Source organism: Mytilus trossulus, chromosome 12 (genome assembly GCF_036588685.1).
Source record: "Mytilus trossulus isolate FHL-02 chromosome 12, PNRI_Mtr1.1.1.hap1, whole genome shotgun sequence".
In the NCBI taxonomy this organism is placed as follows: domain Eukaryota; kingdom Metazoa; phylum Mollusca; class Bivalvia; order Mytilida; family Mytilidae; genus Mytilus; species Mytilus trossulus.
The window spans coordinates 40,425,168-40,449,381 of record NC_086384.1 but is presented as its reverse complement, the minus strand read 5'-3'; the positions used below and the strand labels follow the sequence as shown (position 1 = coordinate 40,449,381).

Here is a 24,214-nt window from a genome sequence, read left to right as displayed (position 1 = left end):
GGTAATCTCAAACGACTTTGAAAACGTAAGGACACGCATGCTGACTAACACATTTCGTTAAGGTCGATTTTGACACTAGAAAGAACCATCTGAACGACAACAGGTAAGCTCTGATCTTTAATCATGCATATGATAGACTTAAAACGGTATTCTGAAACATCTATTAAAACTAAAAACTATTATAAAGAATTCGTTTTTTTAACAAATCTAAGATTTTCTTATGTCATTCTTATTATCGTCACTCAAGATACATGTACATAGTTACATAATCGCTTTGAGATTAGACACCGAAAAAAAAGTTCTTACTTCTTTTTCTTTTTTAATGTGATTTTTTTATATCCAATGTATATATTTGTTTGACGCACATATGTCCATGATTGAAAGACGTACCAATTGAATGCGAGCTCGATGGAATAATTGTCAATTGGCTACATAATACAGGATCTGGAATAGCGTCTGTAATTTCTCTATTCTCAAACTTTTAATACATTTTTCTCTCTATTTTTTACTTATCTTTGACTTTATATATGAAAAAATGACGACCGCATATAACAATATAATAGATAAATCACTGATCTATTATAAAGTAATGAATTTCAACAGTATTTTTAATCGTGGTGTAAATTAGTGTTTTGTTAGTTTTGTCGCTTCTGGTGGAACATAAGATATTTTTTTTATAAGAAATATGTAATTAATATTTAATGGTATTTTCAAACGAGTTATAAATAAACGTTCTTGCTAGTTCTGTAGCTTCTGGTGAACATAAATAATATATATTCCATGTAAGAAAATATAATTACTATTTAATGGTATTTTCAAACGTGCTGTAAATAAACGTTTCTTGCTAGTTCCGTAGCTTCTGGGAGTACATTTGATAGTTTTCGTGTAGGAAAAATGTGAAGAAAGTGAATTAGCAGAATATATGGTATACTGTCTGATAAAGAGATATCGATTGTTACCCGGGAGCCAGTTTTCTATAAATTGAAGTTTCATTAAAAGAACGACAAATATAACACAGCGAGAAATCTCAATTGTTCAAATTATCAAGTCTTAAGAGTCGTTCGATATGTTTTTAACATCGCAGTAAAACTGTCATTAGAAGGGATATGTTGTCAATGACGTGCAATGGAAGCTGTTGATTATTTATTGTAAAAACAATTTGCTCTGATGTTTAGTCATAATGGTGTTTTTGTTCACATCAAGGTATGTAAAAAACTGATTTTTTTATATTTACAATGTAATCAACGAATTAGCTAGCTGCCATGTTCAATTCAAACACCAATTTAATAATTTATTTTCCTAGAAGTGCAAATGTAAATGATTAGTTGTGAGAAAATAAAGACAACATGTATAGAGGGCTACAAATGACAAAACAGAAATATATGGATTGAGCAAAACTGAATCGTTTAAAATGTAATTGATAATATAATATTATTGGTAATAGAAAAATAGTAAAGCTGAAGGACACCTACGGGTGCGGGAATTTTCGCTACATTGAAGACCCATTGGTGGCCTTCGGTTGTTGTCTGCTCTATGGTCGGGTGGTTGTCGCTTTGACACATTCACCATTTCCTTTCTCAATTTGATTAAATCAAAACATTATTTTGATAATGCAGTTTCTCATAAGTACATATGCACATGATTATTCATTGAAAAAATTGACCAGACGCGTAAAGAATGGCACAAATGACAAACATAATTTAAGAGATTGTGCATAATTTGATAGTTTAAAATAGAAATGATAATACTATTGATACTATTGATAATAGATACGTTTAAAATCAAAACACAATTTAAACAATGTATATATTCCTAGAAGTACATTTGTAAATGTACATGGTAACTCATTTGTTGATTAAAAAGCGACTAGCAGACTTAGAAAGAGAGCCACAAATGACAAAACAGAAAAAAGGTTGAGCAAAGATTTTAATAATTTCAAATGTAAATATGAAATAAATATTAATATAAATTGTAATAGTGATAATAAAATTATTAACACCATTTATGAAATAATGATTTTAAATATAATTGATTAATTTCTGCGAAGGAAATCAAGACAAACCAGTCCTCAAATACACGCACTGTAGCACGGTAGAAACAGATCAATTATAGCGAATTGTTTTGAAATAATTTATAATTATGGTGCAATAAAATTAGTGAAATTATGATATTGAACTTACTCGATAGGGTGATCGTTTGATTTTTAATGTTTTGATTCTCTCAAGCGTGTTATTCAATTTAGCAAGTATACTTGCCATAGAAACACTCGTCGTGAACCCTGGAATCGAAAAGCAACGAATAAAAAAGTGGTGAAAAATTTAGATGTTAAAAAAGCTTGCAAAAAAATCGAGAATAACGAGATACTAAGATATAGTGAATAATTGAGTGTTGAAATATAAAAACAAAACGGACAATAATGGTTCAAAAGAATAGTAACACTGGGGAAAAGTATAGAATATATATAGAAAGCAAAACCCCTCCTGATTTCGAAATGTGTACAGTAAACGTTCAACGAACAGTATGACGTACAGTTTGAAATAACTGTGCATACATTACCGTGTTAAACTTGTTTATGGCTGGTTTAAAGATTTTTTTTTCATAATTCTACTATTGCATGTGACCAGCTGATCAGTGGTGTACCTAGATCATCCATGCAGTGTTTTTTAAGCGACGTCATGGCAGTTTATCATATAATACCAGCCCTAGTCTCACCGACTTTTACCAAACATCGCCCTAATTCAATATAAGTACAGGTTTATGTCTTCTGTGTCATATTCTTAATATCCTTAATGAAAGTAGTTAGTAAATGAACTCAATTAGATAAAATACTACAAGGCTCCCGTCGCACTGTTAATCCCCGAGTGTATCACCAGCTTAATCTTCGGTACTGACATGATTTATAACAATGGATTTATGAGTTCGGTAAATTACTGTTTCAGTTTATTTATTCAACACGTATTTCATTTATCTTAATTCATATTATATTGAATGGTGACATATCGTTACATTGTATGACTTGTACTAATCGACACATCAATACTTAGTTTTCGTTTGTTCTTATTGTTTTTAACAAATTATACTAATGGAGGAAAGACTTAGATATTTAAGAGTTATTTGAACAATTAAAAACCAATTCTTCAGAGAACAATTGAAGGTCTTTCCACCTCGATAATTAGAATGAAATTTAGAAAAAAAGATGTTAGAAAGGATCACTCCTTGTTGATGTAATTTGGTACCTCAACTGATATAGAAAAATAAGATTAATAGGTATATGCAGAAGACTTAATTGTTTTATAATGAACAAAAACAAATTTAAAGCAAAGGTCAAAATCTAGAACGTCAAGTTGACCTTTGACCTTGACCTCAATTTCAAGGTCATAGGTTAGTGATCTCAAATCAAAAGACCCCAGGTCAATCACTTGTATGGTTGAAGAGAAATATCGATTTCAAAGACAAAAGGGGAGAAAACTCCTAAAAGGGTTGACCATAACACTTCGACTTAAATGGGTTGAAGTTGCCCCTTGTTGTAAACAGTAATTTGGCAAACACATCGTATTATTAACTGTTACAGTTTCTTTTGAATAACGATAACAAGCAAAATTCAAAATTTATAACATGACCTTGACCTTTGACCTTGACCTCAATTTCAAGGTCATGGGTCAGTAAACTCAAATTAGAAGGTCCGAGATCAATCACTTGTATGGTTAGGGAGAAATCATGATTTCAAATACATAAGGGGATAAAACTCCTATAAGGGTTAACCAAAACACTTCGACTGAATAAGTTGAAGTTGCGCCTTATTGTAAACAGTGATTTTGCAAACATATCATATCATAAACTGTTACAGTTTCTTTTGAATAACGATAACAATCAAAATTCAAAATTTATAACGTGACCTTGACCTCAATTTCCTTTATATGGATCAAGGACTTCATATCAAAATACTGTAGGCCTCTACAACTTATAATGTATGAATTAACCCAACATATCGTTTATTTAAAATTTTCAAAGGGAAATAACTCCCATAAGATGTCTTCTGATCACCTCAGTCAAGTGAAGCAAATCATTCTTAAGAGTAGACAAACAATTTGGTGAAAACAGTTTGTAAAAATCTTATACGGTTTTAGAGATATAGCGATAACAAGAAAAAAGGGACGCAGGGAGATAACTCCTATAAGAATAAGTGTTCGGTCACACAGGGTGAGTTTTGAAACCTTCATTACTGAACAACATCGTCGGCCAAACATCCATTCGATATGTTGTAAAACAAAAAAGCATCTCAGACGGCAGAAGAAAAAAAAAGAAAAAAAAATAATCAGAAGAAAAACAATTGGTCTTTCCACGAACCATGTAAGGTTATTGAAGTTTTTTTTGTAAACACATCGTAAACCTGCACATGTTTTTCTTTTTTCCGTAAACACATGTTTTCTATTTCCGTAAACACAATTCTCTTTTTCTTCTTCCGTAAACACAATAATTTTCTTTTTTCTTCCGTAAACACATTTTTTCTACGTTTTTTTGGTGAACACCAATTATTTTGTTAGTAAATATAACTTCCAAATACAACAGAGGAAAAAGTGGAAAAAATGGTGAAGAGTTCTTTTTTATTATTTAGAAAAAGTTGGCGTTCAATGCCTTTTTTTTATTATTACCTTTACATGACTAAAATGGATCTTTAAATGTATTATATATGCCTGGATCAGTTGGACATCCGTTTCTTAAGGTTACTAACATATCAAGAAAAAATGAAAGAACTGTTTCTATGTTATGAATCATGTCGTTAGCAAAACACCAACTACTATTTATACAATTGGGGGAAAAAACCCATCATAGATACCAGAAGCGCTTTCTGTCTACCAAAAAAACTATCAATGAACCTCGAGAAAAGGCCCAAATAAAGTTCGGAGTCGAGGAGCATTGAGGACTAAAAGTTCATAAAATATTTCCCAAATACAGCTAAGGTAGTCTATTCCTAATCAGATGGGCGTATATATTTAATGAACTATGTAAACAGTCCTCATATTATAATCCGAACAATTTAACGCCGATTATGTGTTATATATATTTAATGAACTATATAAACAGTAGTTATCTTAAAAAATACAGCAAAAAACCCCTAAAAAAACTAAGGTGAAATGTGCATGTCTGAATTGAGTCCTCATATTCTTAATGATTTATCATCGAAAAAATAAAACAAAAGAATGATAAATCCATGTTAAAAAGCAAAATATTACGATACATGTACTTGGTGTTATAAAGATAAACAGGTTTGGTCACAAGGAAGACTCGTAAAAAATAATGAAGCGTGTGGTTTCATCTGTGCATTGAGCAGGACATACTAGAACTATCAGCGTCTGTTTAATGGAAGACACTGTAACATTTTTGTACTTGCGGTTTTGCCAATGTTTTGAACAGGACTATCTGAAAAAATAATCAGCGTCAGTTATAAATAGAAAGTACGAGAAACATAACGATACGGGTTCAACAGTGCAATGTACAGTTTTATCATCTGGAATTACAAAAATGTAGCAACTCTAGTAAACAGGAAGACACGAGAATCAATATGGTATATGTGGTTTAACTAGTGTATTGCACAGGTCCAAATAGCAGCTTCGGTCAGAATAAGACAATAAACCAATACCATCTTGAATAAGCAACTTCGGTGTAAATGAAGACACGAGAATCAATATTATATCAATTGGCCGTTTCAGAATCTAGAGCATCATGGGTAATTTAAATTCATTGTTCGTACCCCAAAGTGAAAACAACGTTTCGTCATTGGTTGAATTTCCATTGTTTATAATAACGTTTTAAACCAATCAAAACGCTTTAGTGAACACTTTCGAAAATATTACTCAATCGTATATCGAACAGTTTCAGATGATATAAGCAGCTTTCTCTAAAAGAAATGCACAATAAAAAAAATTAAAAATGCCACAGTGCATTGAAAAGGACCATCTGAGGTTGGCAGCGTCGGTAAAAGAAAGTAACGATAATCATAACGATACACGTAGTTACAATATCACATGTCACAGGTCTACCTGGTGGAAGCAGTTGAGATAAGAAGGACGTCACGAGAAGCAGTTTATTTTGGTTGACAGAATGTCTTGATTTTTAATCCAAATTTCAGTATAATAGTCAGCGTTTACTGTCTTTATCCTTTTCATTTACCACCACCCCTTTCTCTATTTACATCTGTATCTAGATGTAACCGTTTCTCAATTTGTTTCTGGTTAAAACCAAACTATGCAAGAGATAATTGTTTTCTTTGTAATCTGAAATTCACTTGTTTTTATTTTTTTTTATCTAAAATGCAATAAATCAATGGCGTACATGTACGTGTTTTGTTTACTAGTAAACTTGTGTAATTTTTGTTGTTGTTTTAACTGCCATTACACGCGGCCACGAGTACCATGTGTGATGTTTATTCAAGGAAAACTGTCATAAGCCCATTTGATCGACAATTCTTTGTAAGGTAAAGTTTCAGAATCTAAATAAATCTACACTGGACTTTAAACACTAACGTCGGAAAAAAGGGATTAATAAAAAAAAGTACTAATAAAGTCTTCATAGTTCAAACCTGTTATATTCATTTATAAAAACACACTTTTCTCTAACAAAAATCAAGACATTATTTGTCACATACCAGTAGTGGTTTGGTATTGTATATTTACAAAGCATGCAATTTATAGGAATTTGTAAAAAAAACTATCAATCATTAAGCAACATAAATTCACAATAACTACTTAAATTTGATTTATTCTCCAATAAAACAGAATACAATGTAATGCTCTACAGACACAAAAACCTTATTATCGGAATAAATATTCATTCAAATATCACTTCATTGAAGAGTAAAGAAATGGTTTTGACAGCAAAACATTACGTAATGCTAACGAAATAGGAAACGTAGAAAATCCAAATTACAGAAACTTAAATTCGTGCAAATGGGTTTCCACATGAATGAATTTACTAATTCTGAGTGACACATCGACAAACCACAAGCTTTACTTTGGATCTTTATGAAGAATTGATTCTTAACTAGTATGATGTATTAGAATGGAGCACTGAAGTCGTTTCAGTCACTGATTGATCAATTTGTGTTTGGCAGCCATTTTTTTGACATGTGACCTCATCAACACTCCATCATAAATGACAAAATGAAATGTAACGAAGACCATCAATTTTGCCGAAAATGTTTTAAAAAATTACAAAATTAAAACTTGTAAAAAGTAATCTTACTATCGTGACCTACTGTGTTTATTTGTTAATTTGTACCATTGTTCTATGATTCCAGGTTTTCCATGGAACCATTGGTCCAACTAGCATCTTTATTAATAAATTTTGAAAAATATTTAAGTCCGACATTTATTTATTGTAGCCCCATCGTTTTCTCACACGTATACAAAATGCGAGTCTTGTAGAACAAATTGTACGCCTGGTATCTTTGATGAATTTATTTTTAGTTTGATGTTTAGCTGTTTCTTTTAAAATACAGCTCATCCACATTAACTGTGTGACATGAGGGAGTATACAATTATGTTTCCAAACGATGGTAAGCATATATATATATTGTAGAGATGTCACTGACTCAGACGTACTTATGTATATAATTATTTTCTGTGACTGTATCTTACATTAATTTGTAGGATCCTTTACTATAGATAATTTAGCTGATCTGTAACAATAACATCTTCATGCCTTATATATAATGTACTGTAGTACGCAGCTAGATTAAAACTGACGTGGAAAGGTAACACATGCCACCGAAAGCTCTTTTTTTGAGAGCCCAGGTGGTCGTGTGGTCTAGCGGGACGGCTGCAGTGCAGGCGATTTGGTGTCACGATATAACAGTAGCATGGGTTCGAATTCCAGCGAGGGAAGAACCAATACAGATCTAACATTGTTGGATTGATGTTTAGACGAGTTGTATATATATATATATATATATCGTTGTAAAAGGGTCTAAAAACAGCACAAACAACATTTTCCACGGCTGCAGTGCAGGCGATTTGGTGTCACGATATAACAGTAGCATGGGTTCGAATTCCAGCGAGGGAAGAACCAATACAGATCTAACATTGTTGGATTGATGTTTAGACGAGTTGTATGATCCGTTCATCCTATATATTGACTCTTAAAATTCAAGAGTTAATCTAAAAATGAGGGTACTTTCTCTAAAAATGAGAGTGCTTTTTATATGGCCTTCCAAATACCGTTTCGATCCCTAACATCACTGAAGAGACATTTATTGTCGAAATCCGGATATGGTGTACAACAGTAGCATGGGTTCGAATTCCAGCGAGGGAAGAACCAATCCGGATATGGTGTATAACAGTAGCATGGGTTCGAATTCCAGCGAGGGAAGAACCAATACAGATCTAACATTGTTGGATTGATGTTTAGACGAGTTGTATATATATATATATATATATCGTTGTAAAAGGGTCTAAAAACAGCACAAACAACATTTTCCACGGCTGCAGTGCAGGCGATTTGGTGTCACGATATAACAGTAGCATGGGTTCGAATTCCAGCGAGGGAAGAACCAATACAGATCTAACATTGTTGGATTGATGTTTAGACGAGTTGTATGATCCGTTCATCCTATATATTGACTCTTAAAATTCAAGAGTTAATCTAAAAATGAGGGTACTTTCTCTAAAAATGAGAGTGCTTTTTATATGGCCTTCCAAATACCGTTTCGATCCCTAACATCACTGAAGAGACATTTATTGTCGAAATCCGGATATGGTGTACTAAAGAAATATTGACACCGAATGTTTGTGGCACAACATCCTGTCCACAAGTTAACATTTTTTTTATTTTTTTTCTGTGACGTATTAAATTTATAATAAGATCCATTTTGTTACAACCTGTGATCAATTTTATTTGGCAATCGCCAATGGCAGTCAGCAGGGTTAAAGAACATCAGTTGTTCGACCTGTTAGTCAAATGCGTTTTGTTTAAATATACTTTTTCACTCTTTTGGTCTTTTGGAAAATGTTGTTTGTGCTGTTTTTAGACCCTTTTACAACGAAATTTGTTTGACATGCACACGTATAAAAATTGCGGTTTTTATCCAACGCAGTCATAGGTTTGAACGTAGTTTTCAATTTAGACTCGTTTATATATATATATATATATATACAACTTTTGCATATGAGTTGATTATGTATCGTAACACTTTGACAATGGGTCTTCATATAAATAAGTAGGATGCAGGGCTATACGTTAATTGATTTCTAACTATGAATTTGGTTTCAAACTATTTTTATTGAATCGTCACTAATGTTTCCTATAATGATTCCTGGGATAAGAAAATCCTTAGTTCACTACTGAGATGGTTATACCCTCGGGGACAAAACGTCCACCAGCAATGGCATCGACCCAGTGGTTTAATGTAATATCTATTTCTTAATGCTTCTGGGTCTACATGTAGATGATAAGGATGCAGGGTTATAAATAAATTATGTTCGATAACCATTAATTTAGCATACACATTACTTTTGTTTGATGATTCCTATAAAAAATTGAACTCGCTTCTTATTGTCCAAATTGTATTTCAAATTACTACTTAGCCGCAGAAACTGAGTAAAAGTAGCGAAATACATACGCGTGTATTTACAAGGGCAAGCATACCGAATAAAACATGAATTAAATCTATTTCTGAATACTTCTGGATCCTTTATGTATATGAGTAGGATGCATGGTAATACATTAATTAAGTTTGCTAACCATTAATTTGGCATACAAACTACTTTGATTTGAAAGCCACTGATGAATCCTATAAAAAATTATACGCGCTTCTTCTTGTCCAAATTGTAATAAAGCCTTCTTGATAAAAATACGGCTCAATCGAAGAAACTGTGTAATAGGAAGGAAAATAGATATATGTTTATATTATATACGATGGTAAGCATATAAATATAAAACATTTTCATTTGAAGTTCTCTTTTATTAAACCTTGATGACGGAACATACTTTGTTGCATATTATCTTACTTATTTCTTTTATAAAATGCCATTAATAATGACCTCAACATTAAGCATACATGTACTCACGAATTAAATCTTAAGGAAGCTATTAAAAAGAATGATGCATACTTTTCCAAGGCTTTTGTGAGTCATGTGTATTTGGTATATTTGTTTTTATTAAATTTTGGTTCATTGATATGTGTCGGAGTGAAGAGTGACGTCCATTTCGCTGAACTAGGAGCCAGTTTGATCCAACCTGCGGATGTGTGATTGTCTTGCTGTGTTGACAACCAATTGGTGACCTTGGACTGTTTTCTGCTCTTTAATTGAGTTGTTTTCTCTTTGACGCATTCCCAGTTTTCGCTTTCAATTTAATTTCTTTTAAATGTTATATTTCATGTACTTTTATGTAAATTAATTAAAATGTCTAGGTTTATTGCATATCAAATTGATATTTAATAGCTTTCATAGCTTTGTAAATTAAAATTTAAATTACGTTATCAAACGATATTCATTCAATTCACTGTAAACCATTAAAGTCTTATGTTGCAATTACTGTATTTCATCAATTTGGGAATGTCAAAAAGTACAGAGCGTTAATCATTTTCTAGAAGAAACAACAAGAAAGTAACAACATTACCACGCACTCATACACATACAACACATACAGTAACCTCACAAGAAACACATTTCAATATACGTTACTGTATATTTTGAATAAATTATATGCAGATTTGGAAGAAAACCCTATATTTCTTATCAGTTTTACCACCGATCTAGACAAAGTATGTAAATAACTAAAATTTCAGAAAAAAAAATGAAAAAAATAATTTTGAACACCAAGAAAATTCAAAACGGAAATTCCCTTATCAAAAGCCAAAAATCATTTTGGGGTACGACCAATGAAATTACCCATGATGCTTTAGATTCTGAAACAGCTAATTACTCAACATGGAACACACATTTTCTGTGATGGTGGATTAAACCTGATGATATTTAGCTAAACCTCTCACTTGTATGACAGTCGTGTAAAACAATCCCACTATGTTGACAACAATGTGTTCAAACATAACAAAAACAACAAAAGACAATAAATTGACCAAAGAATATTTCGTCAAAGTTAATATATTATACATTATAAAAAGTGTGGTTTTCTCGTTCGCTTCATTCATTTGTCATGTCTATTTTCATCTTTAGCGAATGCGATACCACAAAATCAAGTCAACACTTTTTTTTAATAGAAAAAAAACCTCACGATATTAACTTGTACAAATTATAAATACAAATGAAGACCTCTGTGAAATTCAGTTGTCTTCTCAATTTCAACAGTATCTGTTTACTCTGAACTTTCTAATACAGCTTAAAGATGAATACCACAGATAAAGAATATAATTAAGAACATAATGAACTAGTTGAAGGCACATCTTGATCAAATTTATTGATTGAGAACTTAAACTTTAGATCAAATATATCAAATCTTCTCTCTTGTTTGGTCTTTTGAATTGTCTCTGTATTCATTATAAAGAGCTAAATATAACAATAGTATTATATTGTACTCCTTGTTTTTATAATTCTGAAAACTCATTACTTGAAAAAAGATCACTATACCGACAAATTAAATTTCAAATGAGATTTAGTGCTTAGAATAATTGAAAAATAACCTTCCGCCTGTTATTTATTTTCTGTCAATTCAAAAAAGAATTAAAAAAAAATAATTTCGTTTCATTAGCATTGGATATAAATAAATCCGGCACTTTTCCCTATATTGGCCAAGATCTATTTTTTAAGTTCTTTAATTAAATCAAGTATTGAAGTTGGACTTGGAAATTAGAATTGTATTTGAATTTCACAGTCTCTGCATTGTCGAAGGGCATTTTAGTGCATTGATACGCTTTCTATCGAGTGAGAAAACCGAACGTTTATGCGCTTAAGTATAACCCGGTTTAGTTCATGATTCTTTACTAATGGCGCTTTAAGTGGAATTGCTGTTGTCCATTTTAGCGATAAAAATAATTCAATGTAGAAAAATAGATTTAATGTAGTATCATATCAGAATAAAAATCCCAATAAGAAAAAACCCTACAAAAACAAAAATAATAACAAAACAAAACAAAAAATCAGATAAACCAAACGAAGAATAACTAAAAGCTATAAGTTTTCCTTGTACTTATTTCATCCTATTTTGATAATATGCAAACATTTTAAAAACACAATATAAAAAGTGTAAGAGCATATAAAGCAAAGCCCATTCGGCTGTCAATTATATCTTACCTTCAACAATTACATAATAAAAAGTCGTGAAAATTCATTTACAAACTGTATCATTGATACCATGTCAATAACGAAACAATGGCGAATATTTTTGCAAGGGATGACAGGTGATTTGTACTTACACTTGAATATGGTACACAAATGTATCTGCGGTGCCCCTCCTATTGTGCAATTATGATGAAAAAGCTGGAAAGACTAAATATATCAACAGTTATAATATATCATGCTCAAGTTCAAAATACAAGCCAAGAGCTAGCAATTCAGTGGTTGTCTGCCGTATTTATTTTTGTTAGATGTTAGTTGTTTTGGCGTAAAAGAGGTCGTTGTGTTTGTTCTTTGAATGGGTTCATATTTTGTTATGTTTGTACATGGGCTGACGTAAATATTTTATCCTCAAATTAATGATCCATATTGATTCATACCTGAATATAACTTTAGGCAATGACTTCTATTGTCCTTTTTTCTCTCACGTTAAATATTAATAAATATGTTACCTTTTACTGCTACTAAATGTTTCAAGTATGTTTCAAGTATAAATACACGTTTTTAAAAATCAAGCCGTTTGTATTTGAATGCCATATTGTGGTTTAAATCTTTCTTTTTTTATGTGAACAAAATTAGTTTTGAAAAAAAGAATTTTTAAAGCTTTATGTAAATATGGTCAAACCTAAGTAGGTTAATAAAGGCAACATGAGAATACTTCTGTTCAATAGTCTTAATGATGTACATAGGTGAGGTTAGGTGTTAATTAAAAAATTAAGAAGTTAAAATTGATACTATAAGCTGGTAGAGCATCAACAAAGGATAAAAATAAGTTAAAAATATTGATAGGTAATGGACCTCCTTTTCGACTTATTTGAGATTTAAAATATGGCGGGAAAAGGCTGACTCTGACGTTTACCTTATATTTGCATTGGTATTATAAATAAGCTCATCATAGATGTCAGGACTAAATTTAGTATACGCCAGACGCGCGTCTCGTCTACAAAATACTCATCAGTGACGCTCAAATCCAAAAAAGTTAAAAAGTCCAAATAAAGTACGAAGTTGAAGAGCATTGAGGACCAAAATTCCTAAAAGTTTTGCCAAATACAGCTAAGGTAATCTATGCCTGAGGTAGAAAAGCCTTATTATTTCAAAAAATTCAAAAATTTGTAAACAGTAAATTTATAAATATAAAAATATCAATGACAATTCATGTCAGCACAAAAAGTGCTGACTACTGGGCTTGTGATACCCTCGGGGAAATAAATCTCCACCAGCAGTGGCATCGACCCAGTGGTTGTAAATAAACTCATCATAGATATCAGGATTAAATTTAGTATACGCCAGACGCGCGTTTCGTCTACAAAAGACTCATCAGTGACGCTCAAATCCAAAAAAGTTAAAAAGGCCAAATAAAGTACGAAGTTGAAGAGCAAAACAAAAGAAAGAAAATTAAGAATCTTCTAAAATTTTGGTAAATGACCTTTCATGAGCTATTAAGGTTGTACCCAACACTTTCCCTAAAATTAATTTGGCTCGTTTTATTTTCATAAAATTTGGCAAAGTATTTACTTTGACCCTTTTACAAAAATATAAAAAAAACAAAAAAATTGAACCAAGGGTACAATGTATCTTCAGTAAAATTATACTGGTTATATAGCAGTTTGACAAACACTTATTTCGATCATTAAGAAGCTTTACACTGCCTTCACAATGCAATGTAATTAAAACGTTTAGCTGATATTACAGAGTTATCTCCCTGTAGTGTTAGGTACCACCTTAAGTCTTATAATATGAAAAAATAAGTGGGTGTTATGGGGCAAACTATTTTACATTGTATTGTATGTAAACCACCAAGGAGTCCGAACATTTGACAAAATTTCAAAACCTCACCTCAGTACACTTCATCCTTAAATCGATTAAGCAAAAACAAATAAAAAAATGTCAGAACTCGATTTCTTGATGTGTTTATGAGTTGTTTGCTTTGTTAAGTTGCATTTGCATGGAAGTAAACATTGTAGCGCTTATATCCTAGATATTTATGTTTAACATTTAATTGTACTTTTTCAAACATAGTGATGTATATATTTTCATGGTCTATCGGAATCATACAAGTTCTTCGTACTAGTGATTCAAAATCACATGTACAATGTGTATTCGTTAAAAAAAATCTATTCATTATTTTCTAAATAAAGATTTTCGTGCTATGTGTATTGATGAAATTTCTCAAGGTAGTTTATGAATATATTGTAATAGCTCTTGATCAAATTAAAACAAAAGCTATCGTCAGTTCATTTTGAAAGCAAATAATGACGTTTTCGTTTATCAATTTACGTCAATTTAGTTTTTATCGTCTGTTTTATTTGAACCACTGTACTTTATTACAGACACTATAATCATTTTAAGAATTTTGTCCACATTTCTTCAAACAATTCAGTCAATTGTTACATTTATATTATTGAATTGTATCACCATTAACGATATATTGTAAATGGAGCTAGATGGTGAATGGAAAGCAGTGACTTAAATTAAATTGCATTTGTGAAGGCTTATCGCGACAGACCAGACAAAGTAAAATGACGTAAACACAGCTATGACGCACGATGAATATCAAAAGTGAAAGTGTTTTATCGCTTTATATCCACTACATGTTTTTGTTTACCATATATTATAATTTCTTTTCAACGTTATCTGACGTGTTTAAATAGTTATCAAAGGTACGAGAATTATAATCTTATACGATAGGCGCACGTTTCCACTACATATGTCTACAGTGCCGCCCTGAACGAAACAGTTAAAAAGCCAAACAAGTACAAAGTTGAAGAGCATTGTAGACCCAAAATTCCAAAAAGGTGTGCAAAATACTAGAACGTCTAAGGTCATCTATTCCTAGGATAAGAAAATCCTTAGTTTTTCAAAGAATTTAGGGCACTCTTTTCTAACTTGGAACTGCTATCAATTCAAATGCAAATTTGATTATAGCTCTTCATCTCTTATATAAGCTTTGGATTTCAAATATTTTGGCCACGAGCATCACTGAAGAGACATGTTTTGTCGAAATGCGCATCTGGTGCAAAAAAATTGGTACCGTTGATTTTATTAGTTGAGACAAATCGTGTTGTACGACATTCAGTGACACAATCTTTTCTTAAAATGATTGAAAAACTTTTTAATTTTTATATGAAATCATCGGACATGAACGCTTCCATTCGTGTCGTCACAAAATTAAGTTAAACGGAAATTATCTGCATTTGATCATTTGATAACTGAATTGAATTAAGAGGAAAAAAGTGTGAAGATCAAACTAACCATAATGGGCTATACAAATATAGTTCCCTTAAGAATAAGAGAACAACATGATATAACATTCTGCTGCGAAATTGTTATAGTCTTCTTTACAATTATATAATACTGCTTTTTTAGGACTGGTTTATGTAACAAGAAAGTCAATGTATCATATATTTACCTTGTGAGTAAGACAATATAAGGCAATTACAAGTGTTTTCTCTTTGTTTTCATGTAGACCGAACTAAAGTGTATACAGTGAAACCTGTCTAAATCCGAACCTCTTCGAAACTTGAGATTGTTTGAGGTTTTGGCAGATGTTCTGTTCAATCAGTTTTAAAACGCGTAACATTTTATGATACAGGACTTCAAGACACGTTTTGCTTTGACAGTCTTTCACTTTATACAAGATTTGGTTTATATTGGTTTCACTGTATATGGAATATATGATGAATCATTACGGGTTCGACAAAAGTGTCTTTACGATTCAATTATTATTAACGTAACAACATCCTTAACTTAGCATGTTATGTCCAATTGTCTTTCATATCAGTGAGGGTATCAAGAAGTTTCACTACATTTTTAACATGTTTAAATAAACAAAAGTACGTATGCAGATGCTTAATGTGTTAATGTTACGACGCCGTTTCCAGAGATTTTTGTTCGAGATGGTAAACATAGATATAAAAGATGTCTTAGAAATAGTAGACTGTTTCCTATTCTGAACTGTAAATATTGCGTGAGCGGAAACTATCTGATCTGAACTGATAATGCTTATAGATGTGACGATGGTAAACGGGGGAAAGCGAATGGATGATATAAAAGAAAAGGAAATTTACTTTATATTGCACGGCACATGTTTATATTAGGATTCATTTGTTTTTCGTCATTGATCAATTATGTTATTTACAAAGATCAAAACAACGCTTCCTTAACTTAAAGATGTTAGAATATTTAAAGAGTTAGCTTAATTGTTTGGTAGACGCTCTTCGGACGACAATAGTAAAATGAGTTAACTGGTTGTAACTTTAAATTCAGCATGACAGTTTAAATCGTTGAATTGTATATCATTGTGTATACAAATACAAATGGATATTATGCTTATAATGATTAGTTTTTTAATGTTTTGTAAACAGTTAATGCCAATTAAATTTATATACTGTTTTTTTTTGGTGTAATTAACATGCCATATACAAATAAAATTTGGAATGATCATGGGGAATGTTTCAAAGAGGCAACAACCGACCAAAGAGCAGAATATATAAAGAGCAAAAGAAAATATCTAAAGGTCAATAATGGATATGTATGAAAACCCGAAAACAAGAAACTTTATGACTAATTTGGATCTAGAATAATAGCAAATTCAACTTTGGTGAATTGAAATTATAGGAGTAAATCATGTCAGCATTAGAGAAAAAAACGTAAATATAAAAAAGGCAGAACTCAAAGAACAATTTAAATTTGAAACTCCCTTATCAGATGACAAAATCAAATGTTCAAACACATCAAACGAATGGAAAACAACTGTCACATCTCTGACTTGATAAAGGCATTTCTTAATGTACAAAATGGTAGAAAAAACAAAAGCTAATAGATAAGGTGCGTCCGATCTTTTCAGTTTAAGCAACACGTAATTCGAAGGCTAAGGGATGTATATATATTTTAGACGTGACATTGTTGATGACAAGAAGGGAACATCAAAATATAGCCAAATTCGTAAATGTTAATTTTGCTGGAGAGAGTCGAAACTTTAGTTTCTTAATATTTCACCAACGAGAAAAATATTATCAGTCAAGTGAGCACTGAGGTTATCAAAGGTACAAGGCTTATAATTTGATACACCAGTCGCGCCTTTCGTCTACATGAAACTCATCAGTCACGCTTAGATCAAAATATTTAAAAGGTCAAACAAGTATAAAATTGAAGAGCATTCAGATGCCGAAATTCCAAAAAAATACGGCTAAGGTAACCAATACCTGGGATAAGAAAATCCTTAGTATTTCGATTAATTCATGCTTTTGCAAACAGTAAATTTATATGCATAAACATAAACTTTTAGCCACCGCTTTACAAGCAGAGCCAAATACAATGAAAGTCCCAACTATGTATTGGCTTCCAAAGCTACACAAAACCCCTTACAAATATAGATTTATTTCGTCTTCAAGCCATTGTTCAACTACTAAATTGTCTATTCTTCTTACCAGCACACTTGGTACAATTAAAAACCTTATAATAAATTGTTCAAATAAGGCCTTCGAAAATAGTGGAATAAATTACTTTTGGAGTGTCAAGAACTCGTTGGAAGTACTTGATAAATTGCATGCTCATATTGGTGATTTTGAATCTGTTCAAAGTTTTGATTTTTCTACCCTGTATACCACATTGCCTCACATTCTCATTAAGAAAAAATTCACACACCTAATTAAATGGGCATTCAAAAAATCAGAATGTGAATATATATGTTCAAACTCTTTTAGGTCATTTTTTAGTAGCAATAAACAAAAAAACTATGTTAATTGGACATGCTTTGATACTATATATGCCCTTGAATTTTTACTAGATAACATTTTTGTTCGCTTTGGGGATTCCGTATATCGTCAGATTATCGGAATTCCAATGGGGACTAACTGTGCACCACTTATTGCGGACCTCTTTTTGTATTGTTATGAGTTACAATTTATGACAAAAATAAGCAAAGACCCATCAAAACAACATCTGATAAACAAATTTAATAATACTTTTAGATATTTGGATGATATTTTGGCTCTCAATAATGACGACTTCAGTATGTATATTAATGAAATTTATCCTGCTGAACTTACTTTAAATAAAGCTAATACTAATAATGACCACTGCCCTTTCCTCGATCTTGATATCTTTATCACTAACGGAAAGCTGAATACTAAAATTTATGGGATGATTTTTCATTTCCTATCGTTAATTATCCGTTTTTAGATGGTGACGTTCCCTTGTCACCATCTTACGGTGTTTATATATCTCAACTTGTACGATTCGCTCGTGTTTGTAACAATGTTTAAGATTTTAACGAGAGAAATTTATATATTACGGAAAAATTATTACACCAGGGTTTTCGATATCACAAACTAGTCAAAACTTTTACTAAATTTTATCATCGGTATAAAGACATCATTCGTAAATATAGCTCAACATGCAGACTTTTTATACGTTCAGGTATTTCACATCCAATTTTTTATGGAAATATTCTTTATAAAGCACAAAGGTGTCAGTATTCACCTCAGAAACTTACAAAATCTTTAAATAGACTGATTAAGAAGGGATATAATTACGATACTGTTGTCAAGTCATTAAAGATTGCATATTTTGGCGTTAATATTGAGTCACTGTTAAGGTCTTTGCGTCGGAACTAAAGACATTTATTCTAAAAACAGTTGTTGGCATGACACGGGTTATGTTCTTCTCATATATGCTATGATGGTATGATACTAAACCCCTAACGGGAAGGATTGTGCCTGATGTTCATATGATGAAATCATAATCTTTCAGTCAGTTTAATTGAAGTCTGGAGCTGGCATGTCAGTTAACTGCTAGTAGTCTGTTGTTATTTATGTATTATTGTCATTTTGTTTATTTTCTTTTGTTACATCTTTTGACATCAGACTCGGACTTCTCTTGAACTGAATTTTAATGTGCGTATTGTTATGCGTTTATTTTTCTACATTGGTTAGAGGTATAGGGGGAGGGTTGAGATCTCACAAACATGTTTAACCCCGCCGCATTTTTGCGCCTGTCCCAAGTCAGGAGCCTCTGGCCTTTGTTAGTCTTGTATTATTTTTATATTAGTTTCTTTTGTACAATTTGGAAATTAGTATGGCGTTCATTATAACTGAACTAGTATGCATTTGTTTAGGGGCCAACTGAAGGACGCCTCCGGGTGCGGGAATTTCTCGCTACATTGAAGACCTGTTGGTGACCTTCTGCTGTTGTTTTCTATTTGGTCGGGTTGTTGTCTCTTTGACACATTCCCCATTTCCATTCTCAATTTTACTGACTATTGAAAACGTTTAACCAAAACACTGAACTCCAAGGCATATCTGAACTCCAAGGAATCTGATGTACAGTAGTTGTCGTTTGTTTATGTAATATATACGTGTTTCTCGTTTTGTTTATATAGATTAGACCGTTGGTTTTCCCGTTTGAATGGTTTTACACTAGTAATTTTGGGGTCCTTTATAGCTTGTTGTTCGGTGTGAGCCAAGGCTCCGTGTTGAAGGCCGTACTTTAACCTATAATGGTTTAATTTTTAAATTGTTATTTGGATGGAGAGTTGTCTCATTGGCACTCACACCACATCTTCCTATATCTATATATTAAAAAAGGGGAAAAAGTCCATAAAATCTGAAAAAATCAAAATATGTCAATCATTTTATGATACCCTCGGGGATTAATATAACAGTACATCAACAAAGAATCGAATGTCGAGAGCACTGTCTACTGATATCGTGACACGTTAGGGAACTTATATAGCAGACCGCCAACAATTATTGAAAAAGAGCAAGTTATAAATCATGTTGGTGCTGTCGAAACGTCTACTGAGCTGTTGATAGCCTATGGGAATGATATAACAGTGCAACGGCAAAGAATACAAAACGCAAGTTATCAATCTTATTGGTACTGAAGCACTGTCTACTATATTTTATACCCTAGGGACTAATATCACAGAATTCAAACATATTTTGTATATAAGAAAAACAAGATAGTAATCATTTTGGTACTGAGGCACTGTCTACTGAGCTCTTGGTAATCAAGGAGACTCGCATTACAGTACTCAAACATATAATTGAATATAAGAAAACAAGTTATTGATAATAAGCACTGTCTACTGAGCTTTAAATACCCGAGGAGACTAATGTAACAGAAAAAGAATACAGGGACATCAGGAGTATTAAAAATATCGATACTTAAGCATAGGTTAATGACCTCTGTATACCATAGGGGACTCGTATAACAATAAACCAACAGATAATTTATATAAAAAGCAAGTTATCAATTATGTCGGTTTCTGGTCACTGGCTACTGCTCATGATACCCTAGGGGATTATATCAAAAGTACACCAACAGAGTATTTACGTAAAAAAAGCAATTGATTCAATACGTTACTTCTTGGGCACTTTCGTCTGTTCTTGATACTATAGGGGACTAAACCAACAGATCACCAACAGCAAACTTTTATAAAAAGGCAAATCATTAAACTCGTCGGTTCTAGAACACTGTCTACTGCTATTGCTACCCCGGGAACTGAAATATAAGAATACCAACAGTTAATTTATATAAAAAAGCAAGGTTATAATCATGTCTAAATATACCAACAGAGAAATTATATAAAAAAAGAAAACTGTTACATGTGTAGGAACTGAATCACTGACTTCTTGATACCAGTACATGTACAGTAACCATTCCGTTTGCGTGCTATATGTTAGGGTTTATCTTATCCTTGGTAATTGCATGTATTTTCCACTATAAAACAAAGAACTTCCTAGTTCTTAGATTGGTTTGTCAATATATATATATATATATGTTCATTTATTGATTTGTAAAATACATTTATAGAAATAACACGAAATATAATTGTTTTCATGTGTTTTTTCATTCATCTATATACTTTTATAAATTCTGACTTGGATGTAGAGTTTATTGGCTCATTTGCACTCATATTACAGCTTCTTATATATATATCTGGTACACGTGGTTCAGAGAGTTATATAAGATATTTGATTTTCATTTGTCATTGATGTATAAAATTAATATTATCATAGAAACAAAACTTTATATGATCTCTTTTTTAGGGCTATTTTACATTACATTGTTCAAAATTCTTATCAATTTTTTTAATGTATTTGAAAAATCCGTCAACGTTTTGAATTTGTAGATATAAAATTAACCATTAGAATAATAACAACGTTGATAATCTAAGCAAAGAAGTAAATCCAAATGTCATTTCAAAAACATGTGGACACATAGTATATACTTCATGTAAAAATGCCAAAGATGATCTGTTGATACACAGGCGCATGCGTTTGCACGCATTTTTTGTTATGATGACGTCATATTATTATGCGATGATATTGGTTAAAATTATCAAAAATAGGTCGGAATGTTTGCTTCTCAATGCTCTTCGACTCCGTACTTTATTTGGAATTTTAACATTTTTTAATTCGAGCGTCACTGTTAAGTCATTTATAGACGAAACGTGCGTCTGGCGTAATTATAACATTTCAATCCTGGTATCAATGATGAGTTTATTTAACAGATTTAATACCATTTATTCATAATTCCGCATTTATCCCTTTGAAATTTTCGCTTCTCTTTTGTGTTGCTCCTTAGAAAAATTGCAAATTATAGCCAGGGCAAAAATATATTTTTTAGTCCTAAGATGGATGAGAAAATACAATAATGTCCCTTGCGGCTGCAGCTGCATACCGCTGATTTTGTGTTTAGAAAATACATAGCTGATAGGGGCTTTCCTTTATTATTATTATGTTGAGATACTTCCGGGACATTTATCAAAAATTGAAATATAATCAATTAACATATATGTTACGTATGATTTGTACATACAATATTTACCCTAATAAATGTCATTACTACGTACATGACTTAAATCAGTTAAATAACCATGGGTCAAAACGTCGTTCATGAAACGTTTTCCAGACACTCAATAAACAGCAAACACAAATAAGGAGTTAAGTATTGCAGATTAAAAAAGGAGCTTACATTTCAAAAGTAATTGCGAGTTAGAGATGAAGCATCTACAAAGGACTACATGCATCAATTTGACTTTTGCAAATCAGGATATTAAATTCGTTTTGAAGATTTAAAATGCTCTATTATTAGTCGCACAATAGCTATTATTAATGACATGAAGTTTTCTGTTTCAGATTCAAACTTTAATGACAAGTTACTATGAATAAAAACGTCACCATGGAAAACCAAAGCAATTGCACAGCTGGAATTTTACCACAAGCGGGTTCTGATTTTGAAAACATTGGCGTGATGTGTATGCTGTCAGTATTCAGTGTCATCGGAACGTTTGGAAATGGATTAGTCATTTATGTGTACTCTAAAAAACGTGATAAATTGACATCTAACGTGTTTATAATGGGTTTAGCATTAACTGATTTTACTACATCATTGGTGATTATGCCGTATACTGTGGTGTTTACTTTTTTGGAAGAAAAGATACTGTTTGACATACCATGTAAAATCTTTTATTTTCTCGTTACTTCGAATGTGCCACTGTCGGCTTTTATTATGGTGGCAATAGCCGTGGATCGTTATCTTTGTATATGCCACCCATTCCTGCATCTTTTGACAGTTCCAAGAGCAAAAATTATATTGCTACTACAGCTTGTCTTTGCTGGAATACTCGGTTTGATAACAGCTCTGATGCACTCTGTGTATGCCCTACCAGATGAACTTCTAGATTTGGATCTCGAACATCCATATGACAAAAACATCAGTTTTGCTGAATGCGAATCAGTTTACACAGGAACTTGCAAGCATACAAGTAGTGTTTTCAGTGTAGAATTTAATCTATTTTATCAAAAAGTATACTCCTCCTTCTTTTTGATATCTCTACTTTTAGTGTTTACACTTTATATAATGATTTATAGATATGTCACATCACGAAGGGCAAAACGCCAAAAACAGAAGAATGCCAAACAGTTTTCAACCACAATGGTTCAGACAGAAGCGTCACAAATTGATAACTCCAAGGACAGTCATGATCACCAGCATCCTACAAAGGTTGAAGTTAACGAGAATGGAGTCAGTACAACCTTATTACCACCTGACCATCAGGAAGAACAGGTGAGACGACAGCGGAAGTCAGTGCGAGAGAAAAGGGACCACAATGCATTAGCAAATATAAAAACTGCTTTGATGCTATTCGTAGTGGCTGTTGTGTTTGTCATAGCTTATCTTCCACCCTGGCTAATGGCTCTCATGGTTGTCCAGTATGTCAAATTTGTATTTTATTCGTATTTCGTATACAACGTTGTCAATCCATTCATTTACGCGTTCATGAATCCAACGTTTCGAACAGACCTGACAAAGGTATTTGGAAAATGTTTAAAAAAGAAGTGAAAAACAAAGCCAAGTATTTATTATTGTAGTGATGTTCATGACAGATAAACAGTATTTAATATGACAATACATAGAAACGCGTCAGTGTTGTGGATACTAATAATGTGAAAAGAAAATGAAAGTAGGTCACGCAATAAGAGGTTTTTATTTAAAATTAAAAATTAATGATATTTATTTCAAAGAGTTTTTATCCGTTTCTGTCAAAGTGCCGTCCTTATCATAGTTATTTATGTTTATCCACTATATTTGCACTTGTCAACCAAGATTGAGCTGAAACGGTCAATTTGAACTATATATAAACGCTCTTAAAAGTCTGAAAAAATAAACCATTAAGTAATGTTTAATCTCTCATGCAATCCGAAGACCTCGTTACTGTATCAAATGATGTACTGAAATGGAACATGTGCTTGCAGTCAATTCAGAGCGGCTCAGACTTTTGGGAAATGGTTAAGATCAAAATAATCGTTTCAGACTTAAACTCGTTCAGCTTTTTTTAAGTCCGCCGTTACCATCCGATATCAGATATCTTCTACAGATTGGGAAAATCTGACAGGGGAAATAATGTTCAAATA

General features: G+C 32.0%; 1 protein-coding gene across 3 annotated transcripts in view; it reads left to right on the top strand.

Annotated features, from left to right (window-relative positions):
• Positions 1-23,810, top strand: part of LOC134693370 (orexin receptor type 2-like) — a 53,666-nt gene extending 29,856 nt beyond the window's left edge. For 2 of the 3 annotated variants that reach the window (XM_063554150.1, XM_063554152.1), the window contains exon 3: positions 22,436-23,810. In XM_063554150.1, the coding sequence (XP_063410220.1) occupies positions 22,461-23,642 (1,182 nt within the window). In that variant the 5' untranslated portion in view covers positions 22,436-22,460 and the 3' untranslated portion in view covers positions 23,643-23,810. Of the gene's footprint in view, positions 1-930; positions 1,204-22,435 lie in introns of those variants that run through there. The other variant, XM_063554151.1, reaches the window with a different exon arrangement.
• Positions 23,811-24,214: the final 404 nt, after the last annotated feature.